This window comes from Natrix helvetica (assembly GCF_964273705.1).
Source record: "Natrix helvetica genome assembly, chromosome: 2".
Taxonomy (NCBI): domain Eukaryota; kingdom Metazoa; phylum Chordata; class Lepidosauria; order Squamata; family Natricidae; genus Natrix; species Natrix helvetica.
The window spans coordinates 271,348,801-271,376,344 of NC_138552.1; the positions used below are offsets into that span (position 1 = coordinate 271,348,801).

General features: G+C 40.7%; 2 protein-coding genes across 4 annotated transcripts in view; one reads left to right on the plus strand and one right to left on the minus strand.

Annotated features, from left to right (window-relative positions):
- SLC30A3 (solute carrier family 30 member 3) lies at nt 1-24,977 on the plus strand. Of its 2 annotated transcripts, XM_081943395.1 has the most exons (8): nt 1-188; nt 11,572-11,777; nt 12,074-12,220; nt 17,546-17,699; nt 19,001-19,205; nt 19,870-19,975; nt 22,985-23,119; nt 23,788-24,977. In XM_081943395.1, exons 1-8 carry the CDS (start codon nt 91-93, stop codon nt 23,931-23,933), a joined length of 1,197 nt encoding a protein of 398 aa, XP_081799521.1. In that variant the 5' UTR covers nt 1-90; the 3' UTR covers nt 23,934-24,977. The 2 variants fall into 2 exon arrangements, with proteins under 2 accessions (XP_081799521.1, XP_081799522.1); XM_081943396.1 differs by lacking the exons at nt 22,985-23,119; nt 23,788-24,977 and adding an exon at nt 21,828-21,919.
- GTF3C2 (general transcription factor IIIC subunit 2) overlaps nt 22,257-27,544 on the minus strand; it is a 23,208-nt gene continuing 17,920 nt past the window's right edge. Inside the window, exons 19-22 of one of the 2 annotated variants that reach the window (XR_014174549.1) lie at nt 26,333-27,541; nt 24,901-24,980; nt 23,128-23,261; nt 22,257-22,302 (exon numbers count right to left, since the gene is read on the minus strand). Coding sequence is in view for 1 of the 2 variants with exons in the window: in XM_081943394.1 (XP_081799520.1) it covers nt 27,326-27,541 (216 nt within the window). In the remaining variant the exon portion in view is untranslated. Of the gene's footprint in view, nt 22,303-23,127; nt 23,262-24,900; nt 24,981-26,332; nt 27,542-27,544 lie in introns of those variants that run through there. The other variant, XM_081943394.1, reaches the window with a different exon arrangement.

Consider the following 27,544-nt stretch of genomic DNA (forward strand, 5'->3'; position numbering starts at 1 on the left):
GGCGAAAACAGCGGCAGCAGAAGCCCAAGCGAGAAGAGCTGCCGTTGAGGGCCCGCCAACTTCAGCCCGCTGCAGCCAACCTTCCTGGCGATGGAGCCCCCTGCCTTAGCCAGTGGGGACCCCTCTGAGACCGCCCGCCTGGTGGGCAGCCAAAGCAGCCGCAGCTCCAGTAGTCTCCGTCTGAAGAGGTGAGGCAGCCCCGCAGAGCAACCCTTCCCCTTCTGCCACCGATCCTCCTGCCCGCTATTCCCCCGGCCTGCCCCTGCCCTGCCCTGCCCTGCCCTGCCAGAGAGCCCCGGACTCCCTGGGCGCCCATCAGAGCCAAGCGGAAGGGGAAAAAACCCTTGGTCTTTAGGCAGGCCCGGAGTTCTCTGAAGGACGTTCGGTTTCATTCTTGTTAGAGGGGAAGCATCGCTCCCTTGGAGGGATCGTGATTTCCAGCAAGCGGCCGGTTATCGATGCCTGGGTTCCTCCAGTCCCCCTACCGCCCCGCGCGTGCACCACCCTCACTCTGAGCCCCCTCCTTTTCTTCCATCCTATACGGTGCGGTTGGTCCCCTCCGCTTTTCCTGGACGGCTAAAGACAACTTTGCTCGGCCGGAGCTTTTTCCTCTCTTCTCACGGCAGCTGACTCCCCCCCCCCCCCGTGCTTGCTCTCTTTCCTCTCCTCCTCTGAGATCCCTGCAGCCCTCCGAAAACAGGACGTGCTTTTTTGATTCCTGCTGTCCAATCCCTCCCCCCCCTCCCTTGATGGCTTCCTACTTGTGGGATGCAGGGGAAGGGAGCGCCATTTCATTACAGGTGGGAGAAGAACTGGTCCAGGAGGAAGAGATCAAGGGAGGAGGGCTTTGGAAATGAAGGCTGCTTTGGGCGGATGGTTTCGTCTGCAGCTTGTGTTTCCCTTTCCCCTCCTGCCTGCCGTTTTCTAGTGTGCCCATGGAAAGGCAGGGGGGCAAAATGAATCTGCTCCTAGTGTGGGGTCCAGAAGCTCCAAGGGGCTTTTTCTTGCAGTTGCTGCAGTAATGTCCCTCATTCTTCCTGTCCTGCACCAAAAGCAGTTGATTATTGCTCAGTGGGACAGTGGGGTGGGAGGAAGGAAGGAATTCTCCCTGCCCCTCTACTGCCTCCCTCAGTGGATAAGTCCCCCTTTCAAAAATCTCACCTAAGATTTTTGAGCTGCTGACTGAGCTGGGGGGGGGGGATCTTGTTTGCATGCTGCTCTGTACAAAAGAAGAACCACTGACTAGCTGGACCAGCTGAAATGACCCATTTTATGAATGACATAATACTAGAAGCATAAAGGGGCTATATTTGCATAATACACGAAGACTGCACAAAACAAAACAAAAAAGCAACATTAAGTTTAAAGTAACCAAGCTCCATAGGTTGCACAAATGCAGCCATTCTCTTTTAATTCAATCTACTTCGGCTACTATAAATACAGATCTTCAGCAGAACTACATTGGAATGGAAGGCCACCTGGAACAGCTTCCAGGGATAATTTGGAGAGGAGGTTAGTGAGCTATCCCTTACTTGTTATCCCTTCTTTTGTTGTTCTGGTTGCTCCTTTGGCAGGCAGGGTGGCTGCTTAGCTTTCTACCCATCTGCCTCCATATTTCTGTTGGATGCCAGGCACAGCTGAGCAGTGGGCTGGTAAAGTCTGCTCTTTGGGACTGTCACTGTTTGTTTCCCTTCTGCCTTCTTTCCTTGCTTGCATTTGAGGAGGGGGCAGGCACTTGAACCCAACAACAACCTTCATCCTTTCTTCAGATTAGCCAGGCCTAGTCAGAGAAAGAAGCTCTGAAGGTCATTAGGGTCAATTGTCCTGGAAGGACAGGACTATCTCTTCCATCTCCTCAGTGAATGTCATTTGGAGGCAGAAAAATTGGCTGTGGCTCAGGCTGAGGAGGCAAATTGTGTAGGCCACATCACATACATGGACGTTTTCTGTTTCTAGGGTGTTCTCTATGGATTTCTAAATCTTTCAATAGCTAATGCCATTTTTGTGACTTCCTGCCTCAAATTAGCAGCAAGTTGAATTATTCGTTTTCAACAATAATGACTACTGGGAGCACAAAAAAGGAAGCTCTACAATACATGAAGGTAATGGTTTGTACACTAAACTACCAGCTATCCAACCCCTTTAAGCGGAGACAGCCACAGTGATTCCATGATATAAAATGTATTGTTTTCCCATATAAGCTATGCAGAACATATAGTATGAATTACAATATTAGCTTTCTAATGGAAAGAAGCCCATTAAGAACCTAGGATTTCCTGCAAAAAGTAACATAGACTTTCTGCCTTCTTTTCCCTTGTCCAGTTGTACTAAAATCCCAGATTGAATGTGTTCCCACTGAGGAAAAATGTTGAATAATTTCTATCCTTATGGCTGTCTTGAGTCTCTGGCGTAATTGCATCAGAATGTGACCAATTTGCAAGGCACAGTCTTTAATTAGATGCTGAGAAGTTATGCTTCACAGCTCTCATACCGATTAAAGCATAGGGCCTATTGGATAGAGTCAAGGCACATGCTAGCATTGGAGATTGCAAATGTCCGGTGGGCTTCTCATGGGGGGGCGAATCATGAAAGACGCAGAGGCTGCTTTCTCGGGATGAGGAGCCCAGATCTGACTCCGTGGCTCTCTTTTATTGGTTTCAATAGGGTGGGTGGATACACATTCATAAACAAGAAAACTACGTAATGAAAAGATACAATTTCATGTATGGAAAACTTCACATGTACATATATCATTGATTAGACAGTCAGAGATATCACCGTGACAGTAAGGGATGGAATGTTTATCTATGAGCCCCTTTTTTATGGGGGCCATAAATAAAAATGTTGTTTTGAGAAATTCCTTAGTGCCCTTGTTTACATCACACTCAGAAGTGTTAGACTTCATGGCACCAAATAAACAATTAATCCCACATAAATCAGAAGATCTGCAACATCACCTCTGTTTTTGTTTTGTTTTGCTTTGTTTTTTTTTTTTTAAAATGCACTATGATATTCATCCGAAGGCACATTAATATATCTATGGCGTCCAGAGTCTATACCCTCCAATTCCTCTTTGCTGCTAAGCGTAAATTCGGGTTTCTGCAGCAGCTGGGGTGGTCCTCCGTTATTCACCGAGGTAATAACATTGATTTGCTGATGTTTTGGTATAAAACTCCTAGCCAGAGTAATTAAGGACGGAATACATTGAATAAAACAACAAGAACAAATTAATGTTTTTGGTTTAGCTAAAAAATAACAGGCTACTCGAGACCATAGCTGTAATGTGTATGTCTGTAGTAACCATTCCTTTATTCCCACATCTGGTTCTGCTAATTAGGTGAGCTTATAGGTGTCCAAGATAACCAATTACTGAGATCATGGTAGCTTTCTACACATGTCTTTACGTAAGGTTACCTCTAGCACAAATGATGACTAAATAACTTAAAACATTTCCCAACAGACCTGTGGGTAAAAGCTTTCCCACCAGGATCCTAGGGTATCAATTTTCAAATCAAAGGCCAAATTGTATAAAATATTGAATTGGTACTGGATAGTTCTGGATTCATCTGAAATATTAAAACAACACATTAATTACTAAAATAGACCAAATTACATACAACCACATTAATCTCAGAGTCACAATTGATGTCTGAAGTTGCTGTTTGGAAAGCAACACAGGAATTAACTAGCTAAAGCAAGATTGTGCTTCACTAATATTAACAGAAATGTAATTAAAAGTTTTGTGACCATATGTAAAAAACCATCCTTGCAGAAGCCAAACATAAGCAAAGTGAAAAGAAATCTCCTCAAAACTGTAAAATTTAAAGCAGGTGAGCTAATATGGAGACAGTGAGGCTTTTTACTTAAAGATATACAGTTAACTACTTTAGCACATGTTACATTTTCAGGAACTGCTACTATGGGAGTATACAAAGCAATTGCATCAGGGGGAGGATCATAAGCAATTAATCCTCAATGAAAGATAGTCTTATAATTCGAACCAATGAAGTGTTGAATTACTGCAGGCAAGATTCAAACAGGATCCAAGCATGTAGAAAGCAAATGTTTCATGTACAGTTCAAGTCAGTGTGTGTGATGTTAGTTGCACCCATAGATTTTTATTACAGTCACTGTTCAAATGAGTTTTTGGGTGAGATGACAGAACAAGTAAACATAAACAAATGATGACTAATGATGACTAAGGACTTGGCAAAAATGGCAGCGCATTTGTTCCACGTGTCGTTGTTTCAGCACTGCTTTGATGGTCAGGTTTTTTACATCACTGGACAGCTGTTTTGGCAAGATCGTATTGGCCTCTGTGCTGTCTGTAAAGTCATCTTGGTCATCTCTGGAACTGGATTTGGGAACTGGTACCACAATATCCTTAGCTAGACAAACACCACGTGCTAGAATCCACAAAGACCTGTAGAAGCAAGCACAGCATATCCTCGTCCCCCTAGCGGGGGAGGCAAACAAACTTTTTAAATCTATTATGTTACCTATGCCAAATTAGTCAAATTGGGGTACACCATATTGTTAGGTACCCCAAATCCCTCCTTTTTTATTTGTTTGAGAAAAGAGTCCTTAAAGGACCAATTAACACGTTCCACAATGGCTTAACCTGTGGAATTATAAGGAAAACAAAAACAAAAATTAAAACAATGTTCCAATTAGTACAAGATTACAAAAAGCCAATAAAAAATAGGCCAGGCCATTATCAGTCTTTAAAAAGAAAAGTTTGCCCAAGGCAGTAAAAGCTGAAAAAAGATGAGAAATAACATAAGTAGCTGTTACTCCTCGTTAAAATGTAGCCAAAAAATACAAAAAGATAAATGAATTTACTTCTAAGGAGCCAAAAAAGAAACATAGGTGACATCCATGTGTCATAGTGATTAGAGGCCAAATCATGGGGATTAACTTCCTATCCCCAGGGGGGGATGCCCCAAAACACTGGGGGCAAGATGAAACAATTTGCTTGGCCTGGTTGAGTGGCATATGGCAAGATTGTGCCAGTCCCCAGGCAGTTTGATAAAAAAAGTTAATCAAAAAAAAAAATCTGAAGAAAAACGTAGTTAAAAAAAAATACCTAGAAAATTAAAAATAAATTGACACACATAATAAAAGTCAGAAATATAGTTTAAAAGCTTGTTGAAAAAAGATGTGAAAAGTTAAAATAGCAACAGACAATTTTTAGTGTTGCAAGAACAACAGTATTGCAAGGTAGGAAAAGTTATTAAACACGCAAGCCAAAGACCTTCAGGCAAATGAGAAAAAATACAGACCACATAGTCAGTGAAAGGACACTGAAGAAAGAAGTTATTCTGAAAGCAAAATTAAAAATCAGATTTTGGAATAGGAAAAATAATATTAATTAAATCAGTCCAATTTCTACAACAAACCCAAGGTGATTAATTCAACAACTGCCTAAAAAAATAATAATGGCAAAACATTTTAAAACGGAGTCTTTTTGTCTTTAAAAAATATCAAAAGAATTAGCTGACAAGTTAGCAATCCACAAATGGAATGCTCAAAATCTCATTAATCTTTTCAACTGTGGCAAGGGCATAAAAAAGAAAAAAAATCAAATAAATATCTTTAAGTAAACTGGCAGACGTAGATGGACGAACCCAAACAAAGGTTCCCCAATAGCTGCCATAAATTAATTAGCAAAATACCTCCGTGTGCATTTAAACAAAGAAAAAGTTGGAGCAAAAAAAATTGTAACATTTCATGCAGTTATTTTTACTGGAACAATCTGCAATTCATACAATACAATACAATACAATACAATACAATACAATAACAGAGTTGGAAGGGACCCTGAAGGTCCTCCAGTCCAACCCCACTGCCTAGGCAGGAAACCCTATACCATCTCAGACAAATAACCATTCAACATCCTCTCAAAAACCTCCAGTGTTGGGGCATTCACAACCCCTGGAGGCAAGCCGTTCCATTGACCAACTGCTCTAACTGTTAGGAAATCTCTCCCCAGCTCCAAGCCGTTTCTCTCCTTGACCAGCCCCCACCCTTCACCTCTTGTTCCACCCTCAGGTGCCTTGGAGAACAGCCCAACTCCCTCCTCTCCGTGGCAACCCTCGAGACATTGGAACAATGCCATCATGTCTCCCCTACTCCTTCCATTAAAAAATCATTTTTTATTTTTAAAAGCCAATTAGGTTATATCTTTGGGGCTCCAATTAAAATACCATCCATATAATGATTTACCAAAGCCAATGAATAGCACTTATACAAAAAATTCAATTCTACAACATAAATCTAAATTTTAAAAAAACTAAGTAAATATATAATCATATCTACCATATCAAGATCGTTCCCAAAGCCAATAATTGCCCTCCGGCATTCAAAGGTAACATTTCCCTTTACTAATTTCACCAAAAGCTTCATTCGAGCCTCAAAATTATCTCTCGGTTGTTTTCCTGCAATTTGGCTCTTCCAAAAAAAGAAAAAGGGGGGTGGAGGTGGGGGACAGGACAAACTCCTTCTAAAGAAAAGAAAGTGGGGGGGGGGGAGGAAGGCAGCAGACATCCCGAAGAGGGGGAGGTGTGGGGAGGTAAGAAGCAGACTTACAGAGTTAAACTTTTCTTACGAAGCAGGAAAAGGAAGGATAGAAAAAAGCAATCCTTTAAACTAATTACTTCATGATCTTGTGGAATCAATTTAGGTGGAGAGACAGAAAACATATGTTTATACCCCTCCTCTGTTGCTAATTGTTCCTCTAACAGTGGAGAAGCAGAAAAATTAACATCTCCATGAGGAGTTAAGAGACCAATTGAAGATGATTTTGGAAAAAGAATTTTTACTTGATAGATAACACTTTTGCAGGGGTTCTTTGTGTCTTGTGGAAATAAATTCCCAATCTTTTCCACATAGACATTTTTACAGAGCCCTTTTCCGGATTTCCAAATATAAAAAGGCCAAATTAAATTTACTTGGTTTTTGTAAAATCTTTCTATTATTCTTTTTAGAATAATAATTTAAACCTTGATTGGTTTACCAAGTTTTTGCAGGTCGCACCTGCTTCTTGGTTAACCTTCTTTCTTATACTCACGAGGGGATCGCAGTCTTGCTTCAGACGGGATGTATGCATAGCCTCTTCCAGGCAGTGAGCAAAGAAAGTTCAAGGGACGTACAGCCTAAGCCATCACGTCGGGACGTATAGTCTCGGAACTATCACGTCGGGGTCACCAGTTGCGAATGTCCGGTGGGCTTCTCATGGGGGGGCAAATCATGAAAGACGCAGAGGCTGCTTTCTCGGGATGAGGAGCCCAGATCTGACTCCGTGGCTCTCTTTTATTGGTTTCAATAGGGTGGGTGGATACACATTCATAAACAAGAAAACTACGTAATGAAAAGATACAATTTCATGTATGGAAAACTTCACATGTACATATATCATTGATTAGACAGTCAGAGATATCACCGTGACAGTAAGGGATGGAATGTTTATCTATGAGCCCCTTTTTTATGGGGGCCATAAATAAAAATGTTGTTTCGAGAAATTCCTTAGTGCCCTTGTTTACATCACACTCAGAAGTGTTAGACTTCATGGCACCAAATAAACAATTAATCCCACATAAATCAGAAGATCTGCAACAGGAGATGTCGAGGGGTGTGGGTTTGAAAAAAGTTTTTTAAAAAAACAGCAATGTCTACAAGTGCAGCTCCCCTTGATTATCACCTCAAATAATATTTTTTCTCTACTTCCCCCATACACAATCATATGAATTTTTCACAGGGCATGCTTAACCTAATCAGGCAACTTCAAGGGCTACATTTAATTACTTCTAACCTTGGTTAATTTGTTGTTAAAGCTCCCTGGGCATTAAATTGTGAACTCAGCCAACTTAGTTCAGTTATGGTCCAATATATAAGGGTTTCCCCAAAAATAAATTAATTCAGGAACAGGTTAGTTGATGCATTTCTTTATTTGAATTTATTATGTCCAGGTAGCTATGAGGAAACGCTAAATAACTCTGGACTTGGAAGTAACTGGAATCAAGAATTTTAAACTGTTCTGGTGCTTTGAAGGCAATGGAATTTTGATAACTTAAGACACATGTACTTCTACTACTTTTTGGCTACATAAACACAACCAACAATGGAATTAATTTATGGTATGTGAGTATGTGAAACCTGTTAACCAATCCTGAAAGGCGGGACTTAAAAATAAACGAACACTATTACGCACAAAATTAACCAAAGCGAATCCTAGGCAACCCCCTATCCTATTTAGTTTAATATGCTGATGCAGCTGATGCCAGGCCTTTAGCTGGCCTTAGAGAAACAGGAGGGCCTCGCTAGTTACCCGCCGCTTCTTCATTTTTTGGAGCGGTCTCGCAGCGTTGAGCAAAGAACCGGGACGGGAGAGTTCGTCTTTTAACTTAAGCTGGTATGGAAGGACCGAAACCGGCGACAAGGCTTTTCCAGTCCCCGAGCCAGGCTTCTAACCGTCGGATGTTCAGCTTCGATGTAAAAGGAGCGGGCGGGGACTCTCCTTAGGCGCTGCTTCGTAGCCGCCTGCTGCGGCTCCTCCGACCGGCCGACTGTGGAATAAATGGCGTTGGGAGTTGAAGCGGGGTCGGGCGTTGCAGAGAAGCTTTCCGGAAGAAAAAGTGAGGCCGCGGGGGGAGACGAGGGGGAGCTCTCTGGCGCAGGAGGACCGAGCGCAACTGGGCTAACCCGCCACTGAGATTTCTGAGCATTTGTGAGGGTGAGGGTAGGATTTGAATCTGGACTTCCAAGCTCCCTTCACTAGGCCGCTCTGCCCGCGAACGCAGGCCCTGTGCCCCGCTGGGCCCATAAAAACTTCTGAGCCTGAGCTGCGAAGCGTGAGGAAAGGAAATGGACGAGCTTGCTCCAGGGTGACTGGGGAAGGAGCCCCTTCCAAAGAATAATTATCTGAAATAATCAGAGGGAATGGGATCAATAAAAAAAAAAACCAATGACAAGATACATTTCAGTATTTCTCCACAGATTCCCTGCTATTGTATGGTGACCATGAGGGACAAAAGGGGTGAAGGAAAAAAGGCGCCACCTAGAGGCCCTATTCCGTTCCCTGTAGAAGGGCAAGAAGCCCACAGCAAATAATACCAGCAGGACAGTTTTAGTCTTCGGTACTCATCTGTATCTCAGTTCCCTATAGAATAGAATGGAATGGAATGGAATGGAATGGAATAGAAAAATAGAATAGAATAGAATAGAATAGAATAGAATAGAATTCTTTATTGGCCAAGTGTGATTGGATACACAAGGAATTTGTCTTTGGTGCATATGCTCTCAATGTACATAAAAAGACAAGATAGGTTCGTCAAGAATCATAAGGTACAACACTTAATGATAGTCATAGGGTACAAATAAGCAATCGGGAAACAATATCAATATAAATCGTAAGGCTACTTTAAAGTGTATTGCGTACAGCATGTGCCTCTATGTTAGTATTGACTCCTAGTGACTGCCTGGACTAGTCCTTGCATTTGTCTTGGCAACATTTTCTGAAGTGGTTTGCCATTGCCTGCTTCCTAAGCTGGAGACAGTGATCAGGTCTCCCAGTTTCTAGCCTGGTGCCCTAACCTCTACAAACTGGTTCTCCCCCTTTAAAGTCCTGGGCAAACAAATCCTAGCAGATATTATGCCCTGAGTCTGATTTTTCTGAGTTGTTGAACAAGGGAGAAAAATGCTCCCTCAATTTTATCCAGCTAAAGATGACTTAAGCCTATCTTACTGAGGAGAGAAGAAAGCAAAGTTCTGGGGACAGGGCAAAAAGAAAGAGAAAAAAATTGCATATTAAGCATATTTCATCCTCCTCAATGCAAGTAAATTAGTTGGAGCTAATCCAAAGCCTACTCTAAGAGTCAACAAGAAGGAAGTGGGGAGGGGTGGGAGAAGTGGCCAAACTAACATTAACTGAATCAGATCCACCTAAGCCTGATTCGTGGCCATAGAAAGTCCTGGGCAGAAGATATTCTCTATGTAACATGATGCAAATATGCTGTTGGAGCTAATCCAAAACCTAGCTGAGCTACACATCTTCCAATTCTTGATTTCTACGTGAATGCCAACACACCTGAAATGCAGTGAATCTTCTGACCGCACAGGTATTATGAGATGGGATCCCTCAGATGTTACCCCTGAGTACAGGAGCATATGAGCATATTCCTTACTCAGGTTGCCTAGAACGTCCTGTGGTGTGAAAGTGATTGGATAGAGTAGACAGAGGAATGCAAAATGTGTGGTTTGTGATAAGGATTGGCTTGAGTCCTTCCACTCCCTCTTGACTGCCCAGGTGACCTGCTGTTGAAGCATGCTGAGAGTTTTGCTGGAGGTTTGCTTGCGTCTGCTCTTGAGTCAAACAAACTGTCTTTAAAAGAGCCTTTGCCATGTGCAGCTGCCATGGCAAAGCCTCATGAGATATATTGGGGATTTTCAGCTCTTGTTGGTGCACAGAACTGAGTTGGCTCAAAATTGGTAGAAGATGCTCAGTGCTTACTGAGCCATCCCTTGCTATTAATTCTCCACCTGAGTGACAGGAATGTATTATTAGCATCAGTCTTCTCTGGCTGAGTGCTTATGAAAGACACTGCCAAGTTCCAAATAAATATAGGGTGGTGAATATCAGAGCTGAGTTACACTTGTCTTATATCACTGTTTCTGCAGGGATCGGGCCAAAATTGTTCCATGTTATCCAGCATTCTGCCTCCTGCAGTAGTCAGGCTAATATCTCCAAGAGATTCACAAATAGGGCAGGAAGTCCTAGTCAGCCTGACTAGTCAAGTTGTAATCCTTACCATGACAGCTTTGTTTAACTGTCACAATGAGTGTTAAGACTGCATAAAAAATATGTTGTTGATAGAACGTCATTGTGCTCCTTGATCACTCCACTGCCAAAGATGGATGGTCAGGAAGGTTATTCTCAGTAAATTTGTTTCTGGTATTCATCCATCTCCTTCCTAATTGGTTCAATTTGCTTGGTACCTTAACTAGAGCAGTTCAAGACCTAATATAGTTTGTAGAACATTATAACTGATAAACTTGTTGTACACTATCTGTGGATGGAGGGAGGAAGGAAAGGGGGTAGTATGTTATTCAAACCCACCCTTTTAGTATTATGCAATCTCATAAAATAAGTTAATTCTATCAACAGATTAACATGTGCAACCAATACCGTATGTATTGCTCATTTGTTTGTGGTTTGTTCTTGGTTTTAATTGGCACAGCTATTTCTCCATAAAACCAAAATGTGAACATGTATTTTTACTGCTTTGACCAGAATCCAGTGGGCTGCACCTTCATAATTTCTGCTCAAGTCTTTATTATATTTTCCTTGCAAATTTTCTATTCTTTCTGGATATTGGATTAACACCATTGTAACATTGGAGCAGTGGAGGGATTGATGTGAACTTCTGGCATCAGGGCTCCTTGGTGCTCTTTGAGCTTGCTTGTTTTCTTCCAGATGTTTCATGACAACCCTGAGCTACAAATATTCTCCCTTGTTAGTACTTCTGGCATCTGACCCAGATGAAGGGTTCTTCTGATGGCCCAGTATGTTTTCAGTTTGTTTGCAGGTTCTCAAGATGTCTTTCCCAACCTGCCCTCAGAAAATGGCCAGGCAAATATATCCAAGGTGGAGCCGTGTGTGGTCCCTCATTGTCATCTTGTGCCATACTCCACCACTCAAAGTCAACAGAAACGACAGGCTCAGCGGAAACTCAGCATTGCCTGCCTAGTCTGCTTTCTCTTCATGGTGGGAGAAGTTATAGGTCAGTTTTGTCAAAAGATATAATAGATCTGCCCTATTTATTAATGTGTTAATCATCTGCATTCATCTGAACACACCTAACCTGGTTGTTGAATTAACTCCTTTTCTGGATTCATCCAACTCATTAAACCATAAACTGACTAAAAGGCTTCTGTCTGTATAACACATGAAGTGATATACAATAAAACATGATTATCTTATCATCAACCACTTTAGCAAGTTGTGCACATAATTATGCTAGGTTGACCTGTCTCCATCTATGCTTTTAAAATCCCCGGGGGTCTGTTTGCTTTCCAGGTGGATACCTGGCACATAGCCTGGCCATCATGACAGATGCAGCCCACTTGTTGACAGATATGGGAAGCATGGGTGTCAGCCTCTTTTCACTCTGGGTCTCTACTCGCCCAGCCACCAAAACCATGAGCTTCGGTTGGCACCGCTCAGGTAGGTTCTTTCAATAGCTGACCAATGAAAACATTCCTATACTACAGTATCTCAATTCCCATCATTCAAACAGGTTAGAACCCTTCTCTGACGTTAGCAGAAAGCTGAAGCATGTTTTTATACTAGAAGCTAGTGTCATTCTCTACAAATTGATACACAATCTAGAATAATTTGTTTAGATTTAATCAGAGTCATGGAAGGATGGTTGCATTAATAAGCAGCTATACATGGCTTTCAGCACATGTCCTGAGAATTAAGGTTACAATTTTGCCTGAAGAAATTAGAGAGGACATTAGAATAACTAAATTGGCCTTTTACAAGAAAGACTGAATGGAATGTACATTTCTAGAAAACTCAAAGATTGGTTCATGAAAAAGCCCTTAGACACCAAGACATTTGTCCCTGGTTTCATTTGTGCTACATCTGATGGCTATTCACACCAACTTGTGCCTATTTTCCATTGACAAAATGAATGAATGCTGAAAGATAATCCTTCTGATCTTGTGGTATAAGATTTTCCTCTGATCAGAGTCTTTTTTAGGATTGGTATTGGTTTGGGACCAGAGGTGGGCTGCTCCCAGTTCGGGCCCGGATTGGGCGAACCAGTAGTAGCAGCAGCAGGAGGCTTCGCTCACCCGCCCGGATGCTTCTGCTCATGTGCAGAAGCTTCTGCACATGCGCAGAAGTATCATGTGTGCACGCGAGCATGAGCGTGCACACGAGCGAATCGATAGTAAAAGAATTAGAAACCCATCACTGTTTGGGACAGAATGTTTGCTGCATTTCTTCCTTCTCATGATAGCCTGTGCTAGAGTATCTCCATCTTATCTATTGAAGTTAATAGTCTAGCATATATTTATATTTATTCGTTTTACTTCCTTGAACAATAATAGAATCCATTTGAAAGATACTTTTGGTGAGTACTACCCTTCCGTCTGGGATTGTTGTTCCCTTCTTAAAAAAAAATATGTATCAGTACAGTGTCTCAATATATGCAACTATGATACTCGCTTCTTTGTGAAAGCTTTTTTCCCTATTGTCCCATCTGCTTTTCTCTGTTTTCTGACAAAATAATTATAACAATTAAAATAAAAAACAGCATTTGAACATACTGTGAGACATCTTCAAAATTTGTGTCAAAGACTAGAAGGACTGAATTTCTTCTCCCTTTTGAACATGGCAAAGTAGTGTGAGAGCAAAATGCTTAGAAAAAAACAACAAGGTAGAGCTATGTGCACTGTGATTAAGGTCCCTGGAGATAATATAGGACTACAGCATGTTATAATTGCTGGATTTGTATGTAGCAATACTGCTTACAATTTTTTTAAATTTGGGGTCCTCCTCTCCCGTAGCCTAAGGCTTGGGCTCAGCGTTTAAGTGCTTACCTGAATGCTGCATTCAGAGAACTCCAAGAGGGAAGGGAATAAGGAAGCAGAATGACTGACTGAAGATAAAAGAAGATTTATGTACATGTTTGCCTTTTTAGATCTTTGATGATAATCAAAAAGTTTTTTTGGATTTGCAGGGGACTTGTGGAGTCTCTTTTGATGCAGAGAATCAAGTGCAAAACTAAACAAGAATATTCTTCAGCATCCATTTTCAGGGCTGCCTATTTTGAACATTTGATCTGGTATCTGTGAGATGTACTTATCCATTCCCTAAGACTTCCCTAGAGTTTGCTTTTCCTTCCCTCCCTTCAACTTTACTCTGGGTACTCTGATGGCAATTAGAAACCCGAAGAACTTCTAGCAATGGATAGGCATATAATCTTTGATGAGGAAAGGGAAGAAGGCAAGAGACACACTATTAGAGCTGCTGAATTCCTTTGATCTGCTCACAAGATCATTACCATCAGTTACTCTACAGTTTGGTTATTTGTAATTAAGTAATTATTACTTTGTTTTTATTTACAATTGTATAAATTACTTATTGAGAACCAGTTGGTTAAGACATCAGGTTAAAAACAGGAGACTGAGAGTTCTAGCCTTGCCTCAGGAACAAAATGTCAATGGATATTCTCATTCTGGGCACAGTTGTTCCAAGGGTGCCTTTTTTCCCCCAAATGACAACTGGACTTTCTTGTTTTTCCTTTGAAAACTTTTGCTTCTCATCCAACAAGCTTCTTTAGTTCTGAAGGCACAAAGGCTCACAGCTAGATGGATTATTTTGGACTAATCACTTTCTCTTAGCCCTAGAAAGGAGGCAATTACAAACCATTTCTGAAAAACCCTGCCACAAAATGTCCAGGTAATCTCCAAGAATCAGTCATGATTGAACAGAAGAAGGAAAAATGTTTACCTATAAGCTTCTTGAGAGACTTGTTATCCTGAAAGGCAGGATTTAAAATAAATAAACTTAAGTTGAAGAAAAGTGATTTCTATTTTACCTCACATCAACATAGGCTGAAGAAAACGGGTGGGCTCAATTTCACCCAATTAGATTTATAACAAATGTTATTTCTCCACTATTTCCCACTCTTTTTTCAGTACAAAACAATGACATCATTAAACATGGCTTCCTCACCAATCCATTTTCTATTTCTATTTCTAATATCTCTGTTTATCAAATTTAAACATCACCCATCTCAGAGTGAGTCTATTATGGCAATAGAATCAATATTGAAATATGTTGTCCAACTGTGGGATTGTGTCTATTACAGGCCCTCAGAATTACTTTCTCCTCAAGTTTTTATTCCTTTTTGGCACATCATCTACTAACTCATGGGGCATGGCTAGGGCAGCTCTGGTGTCACTGTGCCCCTATTGCAGTTTGGGAATTCTGTAGTGGCTTCTCTAAAATTACTCACAACTGCTTCTTTGAGTTATTGCAAGTATATAGTACCAGTGATAGTATCTAGATAACTTATTTTCTCTTGTTTTTTTTTTTCTTATTGCCTTTGATTTTTCCAACTATCAGGATTTTCTCTATTATAAGAAATGAGAAAAGTCTTTTCACATTGTGTTATCTATTTCAACATTAACTTTCTTATTAATCTGCGTCCAGCGTTCAGTCTGATTTTACTTCCTGTGGTATTGAATGATGTGTTCTTGCTATCCAAAGTATTCCCAATCAATGTTTACAGCTTTCATAGCCATATCACTGGAGAGCTATGGGCTTGATAAAGCAGACTTGTTATCTCTTCACATTACTATTTTGCCTAAACTTGTCTTTCTCCCAAGAAGGTTATATCTCTTGATTTCATGGCTATAGTTACCATCTCTGTACATTTTTGAGCCTAGGAAAATAATATGCTATTACTTCAACTTTTTCTCTATTTGCATTGTGTTAGCAAATAAAACTTAGGGATTTCTTATATGTATTTGTGTTACAACCCCTGGTATGCCCAAATATGGGAGGGAGCTCACTACTCCCTTTTTCTGTCATTCGGCTCATTACAGAATACCATCCAGGCAGAAAACCATATTTTTATTTTTAATGTTGCCTTTTTATATTTGTGTTGTATTTGTGCTGATAAATAAAGGGAGACTAGTATAGATCTATTTCAAGCTATTTAGCTCTCATCAGCTAGCCATACCCTTACTGTTGTAACACAAATATAAAAAGGCAACATTAAAAATAAAAATATGGTTTTCTGCCTGGATGGTCTTCTGTAATGAGCCGAATGACAGAAAAGGGGGATTAGTGAGCTCCCTCCCATATTTGGGCATACCAGGAGTAGTAACACAAATACATACCTATTTCCCTGGCTCAGCTGATAAGGAGGAGAGCCTGTGGCTTAGTGGCTAATACAACTGCCTAATATGTAATACGGCCCTGGTTCGAATCCCAGTAAGGGTATGGCTAGCTGATGAGAGCTAAATAGCTTGAAATAGATCTATACTAGTCTCCCTTTATTTATTTATCAGCACAAATACAACACACACACACACACACACACACACACACACAGTATTTGTGCTGATTTGGGCATACCAGGGGTTGTAACACAAATACATACATATACATATACATATACATATACATATACATATACATATACATATACATATACATATACATATATATATTTGGGCATACCAGGGGTTGTAACACAAACACATACTTATTTCCCTGGCTTAGCTGATAAAGGAGGAGAACTGGTGGTGTAGTGGCTAGCAAGTCTGCCTAATATGTAACACATCCCAGGTTCAAATCCCAGTAAGGGTATGGCTAGCTGATGAGAGCTAAACAGCTTGAAATGGATCCATACTAGTCTCCCTTTATTTATTTATCAGCACAAATACAACACACACATATATATATATACACATACACATACACATACACACATACATACAAACACACACATACACACACACACACATTTTGTCATGAACTGTGCAATTAAAAGCCTGAAAATAATAAAAATACAAAAACAGTTATCTTTTTGGAGCTCCTTTGCCTTTTTTGCTATCTATCAGTTATTATCAAACTCAAGTACCCCTACCTCTTCTGAATTATACATCTGACAGTTCTCGTTCCATATATAAACTCAGATTTCAAAAGTTGAGCATTAGCTAATAAATTTAATTGTTCACTGAATACAACTGATTAGAGAATGTAAGGTTAAAGAGGGAAATCACAACACAAGGCTGTTTAAATCTTCAACTATTGGTAGTAATGAAATGAGTGGTAAGTTTTATACTTGCGATTATACTGGTAGTATCACCCAGCCATTGTAGAAATGATATAAAGCCTGTCTACTTTGCTGTTATTTTGAAATTGTGGCTAGGTGACACTAAAATATCATGCAAATAATCTAAGGAGTATGGCAATTGTGAGGGCAGTATAAAACATTTCTAAATGCAAGTAGGGAAAGGGCCAGTGTCAGAGTGTTTGCAGAGTGTGACTACTATTTTGAGACAACCCAGGATACACACACACGTTTTAGGCACAGCGAGGCAATCAATCTCCAACTATACACGGAGAACTACTATGAAGATAATATACGAGGAGATAGATACACTAGGAGAGGGAAACGTCTTCACATAGCCTCCCTTATATATACAGCTTCTTAAAGTGGCAGTAACCCTGCTGACTCATCCTCAGGTCATCTCAGTTTACAACCTTAGAGCAGCTGGTCAGCTATTAAATGTCATTACCCTGACAGCCAGTGTGAAAATTTAAACTAGCCTGTAGATTCTCCCCAATTTTCCCCCCAATAATTTTGAACAGAGCCAAGATGAGATCTAGGTTTGGTGTGCAATTAATGCCAGTCTAATGCCAGTCTGCATTATTATTCCCCGAGCAGCTTGCAGAAAGATCAGGAAGACAATTGTCAAGATGGTCAAGGAACCTGAACAGCAGCTTTCTTTTTTCTCACAGAAACACTGGGTGCCTTGGCTTCTGTCCTGTCTATTTGGATCGTTACAGGAGTGCTGGTCTACTTAGCTTCAGCCCGCATAATTAGCAACGACTATGAGATTGAAGCTTCTGTGATGCTGGGCACTTCAGCCTGTGCAGTGGGAGTGAACATCCTGTAAGGATTACTAGGATGGGGAAAATATTTGAATATTAACTCTGTGAGGAGGTAACTTTGAATATCAGGTAGAATGTCAATGTGGGACCGTTTAAACAAGCTAACTTCTATTGCAAGCTGCCAGCCATATATTTCCACTGATCACATGTTGAAGGGGTCTATTATGAGCAGGCAGGCCCTGTTTGTGGTCATAAGAAATTTGTTCTATTTCTCTTTAAGATGCCACTATATTTGAGGGGTTTCGTTGATTTTTCCAGAATTATTTGGCTGGTTTGATTTAAAATGAACTTCTACTTCAGGTGGTGTCTTTATCTGACTTTGCTAGAATCCACTTCCCTTCACTGGTCATCTTTACAAAATGACTTTTCCCAAAGCTGTTGCTTTATAATCCTCCAAGATGCTGAAATTATGTGGAAACCATTGCTAATCCTATCAGGCAAGGATTCTACCTAGCCTGTCTGTCTTCCTGCAGAGCAATTCTAAAATATTAGATAAACAACTATGTATCCAAATAAAATATGTGCATATTTGAAAGATTTCCTATTTTGCTTGGTTGCCCTAAAAGCACTGATTAGGAGATGCCCTTAAGGATCTATACTATAGCTACTACTACTACTACTACTACTACCAATAATAATAATTTTATTTGATTAGCCGCAACCCTCTCCCGAAGGACTCGGGGCGGCGTACAATCAAACAGATAAAAATACACATAAGACAAACATATATACAAAAGAACAGAGACATATACATATGTGCATGGAGGAGGATGGACTTAAGTGAAAGACAGTTAAAAATACAATTTAAAATCCCCTAATAAAATTACCAAATTAAAAAACCCATCAGGAGTGTTACTAAGTTATGGTCGAGCCAGGCCAGCTATTTGGAAAAGGTGGGTCTTGAGCTTGACACGGAAGGAGCGGAGGTCAGTAGTAGTCCTAATATCCGGGGGGAGGTCATTCCACAGGGCTGGGCCCGCCACAGAGAAGGCTCTGCTCCTAGGCGCCGCCCCATGGCACTGTCTGGTAGACGGCACCTGGAGAAGTCCCTCTCTGTGCGAGCGGATGGGTCGTAGGGATGTATGGGGCAGAATAGACTTTGACTATGATTATTTTGTAATTAAACAATATCACCACCATGACTATGATATATATGCTAGTCCATTTGTCTGTACCGATTGGTGAAGGAATAGGAAGTATGGGTAGAAGAGGGTTTGCTGTGATGGATGGGATTTTTAGAATTGTTTGGTGAGAAATAGAGACAAAGATGATCTTAGTTACCCCTCTTGAAATTCTCCACAGCATGATCTACCTTCTGCATCAGTCAGGCTCTGCACACAGTCATGGATTCAGCACAAGAGGCTATGAACAGATTGAGGACAGCCCGCATGTCCCCTCCATTCCCACCCATGACAACACCAGTGTCCGAGCAGCTTTTGTACATGTGGTGGGGGACCTACTTCAAAGCATTGGGGTCTTTGTGGCTGCCACTGTCATCTATTTCAAGGTATGAAGGATCAGGGTATGATACTTACTTAATACGTCGTTTCTCTTGTTCTCTAAACGAAGACCTCCCTTATGAGGATTTCCCTCCATTACTTCTACTTTCCCTAGTAATTATACTCATTGGCATATAATGGCAATACTTTCTGTGTGCGTGTAGAAGACACTTTTAGAATTTTAAGGTACTCCCACAAAATGTGCATCCATGATTGGCTGGCCAGTAACAGAATATCAAATTGCATAAAAGAAATCTAAAAGAAAACACATTTACCAATGAATGTAATGATGCAGGTGTGTTTAAAGAGAGCAAAATATTTTTAAATAGAATTAAAATAACCATAAAACAAAATTTAAATATAGCATAGAAAACCTGGTTACCTTCAGAGGAATTGTCTACGCTAGTTTAGGCCTACTGTACTCTATCTGGGCTACCAGTCCATCAGAATGGCAGCTATTTAATGGCCATATGAATTTGTATAGCTCAGATATAACAATGTTAACAAAGATCAAACTATATAAACATTCTACTGAGAACCTTGGCTATTAAAAAGGGGGGATTGTGTGACTACTTGTCCTTTTCCTTTGCAAAACCAACTCAGGGTGTGATAATTGGGAGATAAGTACCATGATGCTTCATATTATCTGCCATTCCCTCTCCTTTTTTGCAGCCCCAGTGTAAGATTGCTGACCCAGTGAGTACTTTCCTCTTCTCAGTCTTTGTGCTGTGCTCCACTTTAACCATCCTTCGTGATGTTTTTCGAGTACTGATGGAAGGTAAGTTGTTTTGCACAGCTGCAAGGAGGGGGATTACAGGGGGATGGGCATTGTTGAAATAATTCTTAGAATGATTCTTGCAGATAATCAATTTTATTAAATAACTTTATTATAGGAAGTTATTAATTAACAATGGTTTATGTATAATTAACAGTGTAAGTGGATGGTATAAATGCATTTAAAGCTATGGGCAATGATGGCAAGAGCAAAGGAATTTTCCTTCGTACATTGTACACAAGTACATTGAGGAAGAAAGAATGACACAAATCTCTTTAGTTATGTATATCAAAAGGTGAAGAAATGAGAAATCACCAGAGGGTCTGTTCATAACTTGGCCTTTAGATATCTTGCCTCAAGTGGCAAATGTTTAGAAATAAACTATTAAGACTTTTGAAATAAGAAAATAACCAATTAAACTCTTTTAATAAAAATAAAATAAAAGAAAAAAGAAAAAAAGAAAAAAAAGAAAAAAAAAAGAAAATAACCAAGGCAAAGTCTGCGTTGATCGAAGTAATAAGATGAAGAAATTGATGATGGTGGTAATCAACTACCTACAGTTAATTACCATACAATAAGTGGGATAATTTCCAGTGGGATCTATAACAAAACATTGCATCTGTGCTGCACACAGTCCAATTGAAATGCTCCACTTTAGAGCTTTTGGCAATTGCAGTAGTCATACCTACTGCAAGATATTATAGGCTGCAAAAAAATCAAATTAGCACTCTATTCCAGCTTCCTGTTGTTGTTGTTTTTAAATCTTCCACCTGGCATTTGACATTCTGTGGTACCAAAGGATATTCAGTCCTTGCTGTACTGTTCTTTAGTTGATTTGTCCATTTAAATATCCCTGGAGATTCTCAGTCATCCAGGTCATAGTTGTTTGAAAGGTGCTTTTTCAAAAGGCAACTGGACTGTTTTTTCCTTGAGGAAGAAGAACAAAACATTTGCAGTGTGCATCAGCTGCCAAAAAAGCCAACACAGTTCTAGGCTGCATCAACAGAGGGATAGAATCAAGATCACGTGAAGTGTTAATACCACTTTATAATGCCTTGGTAAGGCCACACTTGGAATACTGCATTCAGTTTTGGTCGCCACGATGTAAAAAAGATGTGGAGACTCTAGAAAGAGTGCAGAGAAGAGCAACAAAGATGATTAGGGGACTGGAGACTAAAACATATGAAGAACGGTTGCAGGAACTGGGTATGTTTAGCTTAAGAGAAAGAAGGACTAGGGGAGACATGATAGCATTGTTCCAATATCTCAGAGGTTGCCACAAAGAAGAGGGAGTCAAACTATTCTCCAAAGCACCTGAGGGTAGAACAAGAAGCAATGGGTGGAAACTAATCAAGGAGAGAAGCAACTTAGAACTGAGGAGAAATTTCCTGACAGAACAATTAATCAGTGGAACAGCTTGCCTCCAGAAGTTGTGAATTCCCCAACACTGAAAGTCTTTAAGAAGATGTTGGATAGCCATCTGTCTGAAACGGTATAGGGTTTCCTGCCTAGGCAGGGGGTTGGACTAGAAGACCTCCAAGGTCCCTTCCAACTCTGCTATTGTATTGTATTGTATTATTTTGTTTCTCATCCAAGAAACTTCACCGATTGTGATGGCAGCGGGGGGAGGGGGGAATTTAAATAAAAAATCCTTTATCCTTCTGCAAACCCTGAAGTTTCTTATCTTACATTTGTCCTGATTTACCTCAAATCTGTTTACACTTGCCACTCATGTTTGCACTTAGATGGCATTGAATTGATTGATTGCTTAGGTGCCATCAAGTCAGTGTCTACTCTTAGCAACCACAAAGATAGGTTTTCTCCATAATGATCTGTCTCTGGCCTGGTTTTTCAGGGTTTCCATTGGTACACCCATCACTGAGTCCATCTGGGTTGCAGATGGCATGATTACAGCTAAAAATTCTGAAAGCATTATGCAATTTACTGGAAATGGCGAAGGCCCCATACCAGGGTAAGGGAGGCTCACTTATGGCTTGGGTTTCAAGGAAACCCTAAGAGTCTGACTGTTAGCCATGTCTCTTTTCAAACTGCAGTAACAAACCAAGAATTGTATAATGGCTTTTAGATTAATAACAGCATCAATGCCCCTCTGTTCAGGAACAGCGTTTTTAAATAAAAAGACCATCAGAGATAATTATACCCTACTGGAATGCTTTCCCAAAATATACTTATGATTACAACAGTTAGGATATGCAAGCTGTTTATGGGATTTCTGTTAAAATGTGTATGAGCCACAATTTTAAAAATTACAGGCAATAGCATACCCGAGGCTTGTTATGCTGTCCAAATCTATGCAGCCGTCATGGAAACTAGAATTTGAAACAAAGATTTCTAATTTTCACAATTCAGCAATGCTGGATGCTCAGAGTCTCAGGTAACTATCGGTACTTGTCTTTGATAAAAGAGCCACATAGAATCAAGTGTGTGTTTTAAATGGTATCATTCACACACTCAATCATTTATTCAGTTTTAATCATTCACACACTCATTAATCATCAATTGAAGTATGTGTTATGTGAAGCCAAACTAAGTTGACTTATTCACCAAATTTTAACTAAATCAAGGCTCTGTGCAACTTGTATATATAGAAAGTGGTTATGCTGTCCATTGGAAGAGGTGGGCAGAACTGGAAGGTGATTTTTCTGATCAAGGCAAAGAATAAAATGATGTACCTCTCAAATTTTATTACAAAAAAATAAATGGAACTGTGTTTTCTCAAGACTGGTTTTGGAATAATGTCTCCGTGCTGAGCTGCACAGTTGGTGTGAAAAGGCTTTCCTTAGCTTAGGAGGAAATTGCATAGAAGATCCCTCTCTTCTTCTGCATCTTGCGGCTTCCTCCTAGGGTCTGTGCATAAAATGGCTGCTTTATGGTAGGTTTGGATTACGTAAGAGGCCATCACTGTGCACAATTCAAGCAGGGACCAGAGGCTTCTAAATGGGGATTGAATTGGACCCAGTTCAATGTGTGCCATTTCTTTCTGTCCTTCAGGGACACCACGAGGTGTGGAGTTCCAAGCAGTTAAGGAAACCCTGCTCTCTGTCAAAGGTGTGAAGCAGGTCCATAATCTGCACCTTTGGGCTTTAACGCTCAGCCATCATGTTGTGGCTGTGCATGTAGCTGTTGGTGAGTACCTTTTTTCCCTTCGTTCTGAGCAGCTGTAGACCATGCGGAAAATATGCAGTGTTTCATGGGCTTTCAGACTTGGTTTATAAGGAGCATACGGGCTTAAAAATAAACAGATTGTGGCGGAATCACTTTCTGGACCCTGGAAAAACAGAGTGGAAGAAACCCCCAGATTTATTTTTTTTAAAAGCATGACCAAAAATACACTGGACAAAGCCTTTAAGATTTTCTTTTCTCCTAGTGTGGGTGGTTGCGGTAGTGTTATTGCTACTATTGTCATTACCTCCAGGAGCACCAAGTATCTGAATACTTTAGAGGTTTTCAAGTTTTGGAACTATCTCAAATCTTGTTTGCAGATATGTAAGGCCCCCATTTCATCTTTAAAACTTTCAACCACAACCCCCCCCCCCAAACCAGTGGTTCCTGGCTTTATAAAATGTAACCCTTTACTGTATATCTGATCCCAAGCCTGTGGTGTCCTTGAGCTTTTTGAGAAAATTGTCTTTTGTAGTCTCACAGATGCAGAGGATTGAACTCGAGATGTGAAATAATATCCCTGCTATTCTGGCCTGGAAACTACAAATCATAGCTTTTATTCCCCCTGTAGGGGAGTGCATGAGATAGTCTGAACCATTTACAACTGACCCTACTTTGACCTTTGCTTCCAGAATCCGATGCAGACATGGAGGTTGTGCTACAACAAGCCACAACTCTGCTACAAAGCAAGTTTGGCTTCTTCTCATGCACCATTCAGGTGGAGCACTACCTGGATGACATGGCCACCTGCCACCAGTGCCAGGACCCACAGGACTAAGGGGAAAGCGCTGCCCTGTCTACTTTTCTCTTCAACTGCCAGTCCCAGGTGGTGCCTGGAAGTCCAGGGCCAGAAGCAGGGACCAGCCTCTTTTGCCATTCACAGCCGAAGCCTCCTCTCAATGCATGTTTAATCAGCATATGCAGGAAATGGCAGAGCACCAGGGATAATTGTCTGCCCAACCAGGGAAGTCTCCATGGAAGAGTTGCTGGTGATCGAGCATCGTTCCAAGCTCAGCCTTGCCTCTTCATACTGCACTCCAGTCATGTGGGGCCACAGCTGTTTCTCATGTTCATTTGCTAATTGTATTGATGTACAAATCCAACAGAAATGGGGATCTGGTGGAAAGGCCTTTAAACACCTTTCCTCTGAGATGAAAAGCAGTCATTTCCCCCCTCAATCTGGGTAGCTTGGTGCTTGTTCAGGGCTTTTATTGTGACCATCTCTGTGTTTGCATGTGTTGCAGGAGTAACAAAGTGTTCTCAAAATGAATGTGAATGATGAAAGCATGGGTGGAGCAACATTATTCTACTCCACCTCCTATTGTGACTAATACCGCAAAAGTAGAGCAATTTTGCCTGCAGAACAAACGAGCAACAAAATTAGCCACAAAAATGTCTTCTGTCCCAATGATTGCACCACCTCACCCCAGCTGAAGTATCTTTATTCTTTTTCCTGGAGAAAAGTCAGCATTTGCATTAGTTTTGCCATCTAAACCAGGCTTTAAAGAGTCAGCTCTCATGTGAGCCAATCTCAACTCCTGGTGACTCCATGGATCCCTTTGTCATTTTCTTAGCTACAGTATAGAGATGTCTCTCTGTCTTATTTCAGAGTGATTTTTTTTCATGTTCTCTACTTTGGTATTCCCTGGAAGTTTCTCATCTAAATAACAACCAGACTTGACCTCAAAACCTATGCACATATAGAAACTACACACTATGACAGCCAGGATGCTGTATTCACTTACAGATTATGGTGATCGAAGCCTCACTTGGAGGTGCAAAAGTGTAGATTCTCAAAATTATTCTATGGGATTGTTCTATTGATCTGAACAAGAAAAATAGGAATTAAGTGTAGACTGATGATAATGTTGTATATATAATACAAATGCCAGATGAAAGGATGCCTGAAGAACCATTTGACTTGGAAGACTACGGTTACTATCCATTTTTAAGATTCAGGGAAGATTGTGGGGAGAATGGGAAAAAATATTAAGGTCATTGCAGCTGCTCTTCAACAGGCAGGCAGTTCTCAGTAGCAAGGGTAGAAATAGTTCAGTGAAATCACCTACCCCCAGGCTCCATCTAGCTTGAGAGTAAGGTGGCTGGTTAGTTGAAAAATCTTAGTCCCCATGGCAGTTTGTTTTTTCTGCAAAGTAGCTCAAGGTGCCTATGTGTTCTCCAGGCAGCTACCACTAGAGCTTCTCTTGAGCCTCCAAAAATCTTGCTGAAGAGGCCAACCTTCCCTCCCTCCCATAGCCCAAAGTTAAAACAAATAGCAGGATACATTATTATTGAAGAGATGTCAATATTCTATTCCCAACCTAATAGTGAAGTCTAAAAGTATCCTTTTGACTGCTCACTAGCAATTGGTATCTGAAATGTACCGTTTCTGATACTGGTGCTTAAAGTAGTTAAAGTAGCTGTTCCTCACAGTCACTGTTCCAGAAGCCAAGTAAAAGGGCCCCAAAATCTTAGTGACCAATAAAAAAAGATTGTTGCTACTGCTATCTGAACTTGTTTCCACACTACCACTATATGCTCAGTCAGTCATTTTTGCATTCACAATTTGAGTCTATTATTTTGTGTTTTGTTATGTCTGTGTAGTGTATGTATATTTTTACTGTACAGTGTTTTTTACAGTGTTGTCTAGATGGTATTTTAACTATTTTAATTCAATGCTGAAAATATCTGCGATTCCAATAAAGTAACCTGCTCAACCACACCAGGCTAGTTTACTGGGGCTTGGAAAAAGCATGTCGGTTGTAGAGATCTAGAACAAATTGTTCTAGAGTGCAAGCAGGGGGTTGAAGGAAAGGGGATGGTCAAACAAACCCTAAAGAGCTGAGGTTTTGACTCAAAAGGTCTTAAAACAGCTTGTGTGAATGTATTCTATTGCTGACTTGTCTCTTTATGCTAGCTAGAGTTAACAGCTTGTTTGATACTAGAACTATAACAGGCAAGATGGTAAAGCAGAGTGAGAAGATCCATATCACGTGAGTTGGCAAAGATGAGATTTTCCAGAATTTAGTGGTGATAGGGGAAAGAGATCAATTTTATTAAATACTCAGGAGATCAAATAGTCTTTTTACTCAGTTTTCCACAAGAGTGAAAATTATGGGAGACCACTAAAAGTTGCAGCCTAGTTGGAGAGTCTCTATACGATCTATGAATACCTACTTTGTTGTTTGAAAGAAGTCCTTGGTGTTGACAGCTGATGGAGGAATGTGAGTAGCATTTGTCACGGAAGACAGATTAGGACATGGATTGAGTCTTGTCCAAGATCTCCTTAGAAACAATACACTACAAACGTGCAATTTACCACGATAAAGGAAATGGTACAAATTTACTCTTTAAAACTAAAACAGATTCCTAAGAGAGTAACTCAAATGCATTACTCTTAACTCATTTTGAAGACAAAGATGCACATAGGCTTATCAATCGCACTGATGTTACCTAGTTAGGTAATGAAACATCTGCAAGCAAGCAACCCAAGCTCAGAGAGCACCAAGGACTCCTTAGGCTTACTTCCTTATTTATCACCACAGGGAGGAAAGGGGCATCTGAAGCCCTTTCCAAGGAAAGAAAGCACTTTTACAAATCAAAACACATTTTAATAATGGTCAAGACAACAAAATGGCTCAATATGAGCAAAATTATTGTCACCAACAAGACTGGGAGAAGCAGGATGAGCAATGGGGCAATAAAGTCTTGTTGATGTTTTAAATCAGAGCAGATCTAGGTTTCAGGAGAATCTCCAGATCTATGCAGGAAGAATATGAGATACTATTCCACCAAACTAGCTAGAGGGAGATCAAATCCCTCCTTCCTTCTGAACTTTGCGCCATGCAGGAGAATCTCAGGAGAGCTTAAAGAAGTATCACCACATGGCAGAGATACAGCAGGATGGACTATTCCTCGTCACTGCCTTTTCTCCCACAACAGGAGCTGACTTCCGGTGCTGCTAGAAGCTCCAGTATATGCCACTCATCTGGCCAAACCCTGTCTTTGTCATTCTCTTCAGCTTATCTGTTTCAATACGGTCAACATCCTCTTTCTTTTCATGTTTGGTTGTGTTCTGTGTATGCTGATAATTCCAGGATTCTCACAAAAGGCCTTCAATGTGTCAACCATGTATGCTGATGCCCCAAATTGAGCTGCCCTGGGTGATATTCAGCTGACAGCACTGTGCACCCCAGATGAGATGGTTGTGGGGCAGTCAAACTGTCTCTCTGAATCAAACATGGAATTGAAATGGGCCTGACAGTCAAGGAGAAACTTATGACTGCGGGGGTAAAGCAATGCCCGAACACAGTGAAGTCGCACAAGGCCAGACTGACCACCAGACGCTATCCAACTATGGCTGTCAAGGTTTGGGCTGAAGCGCACCTG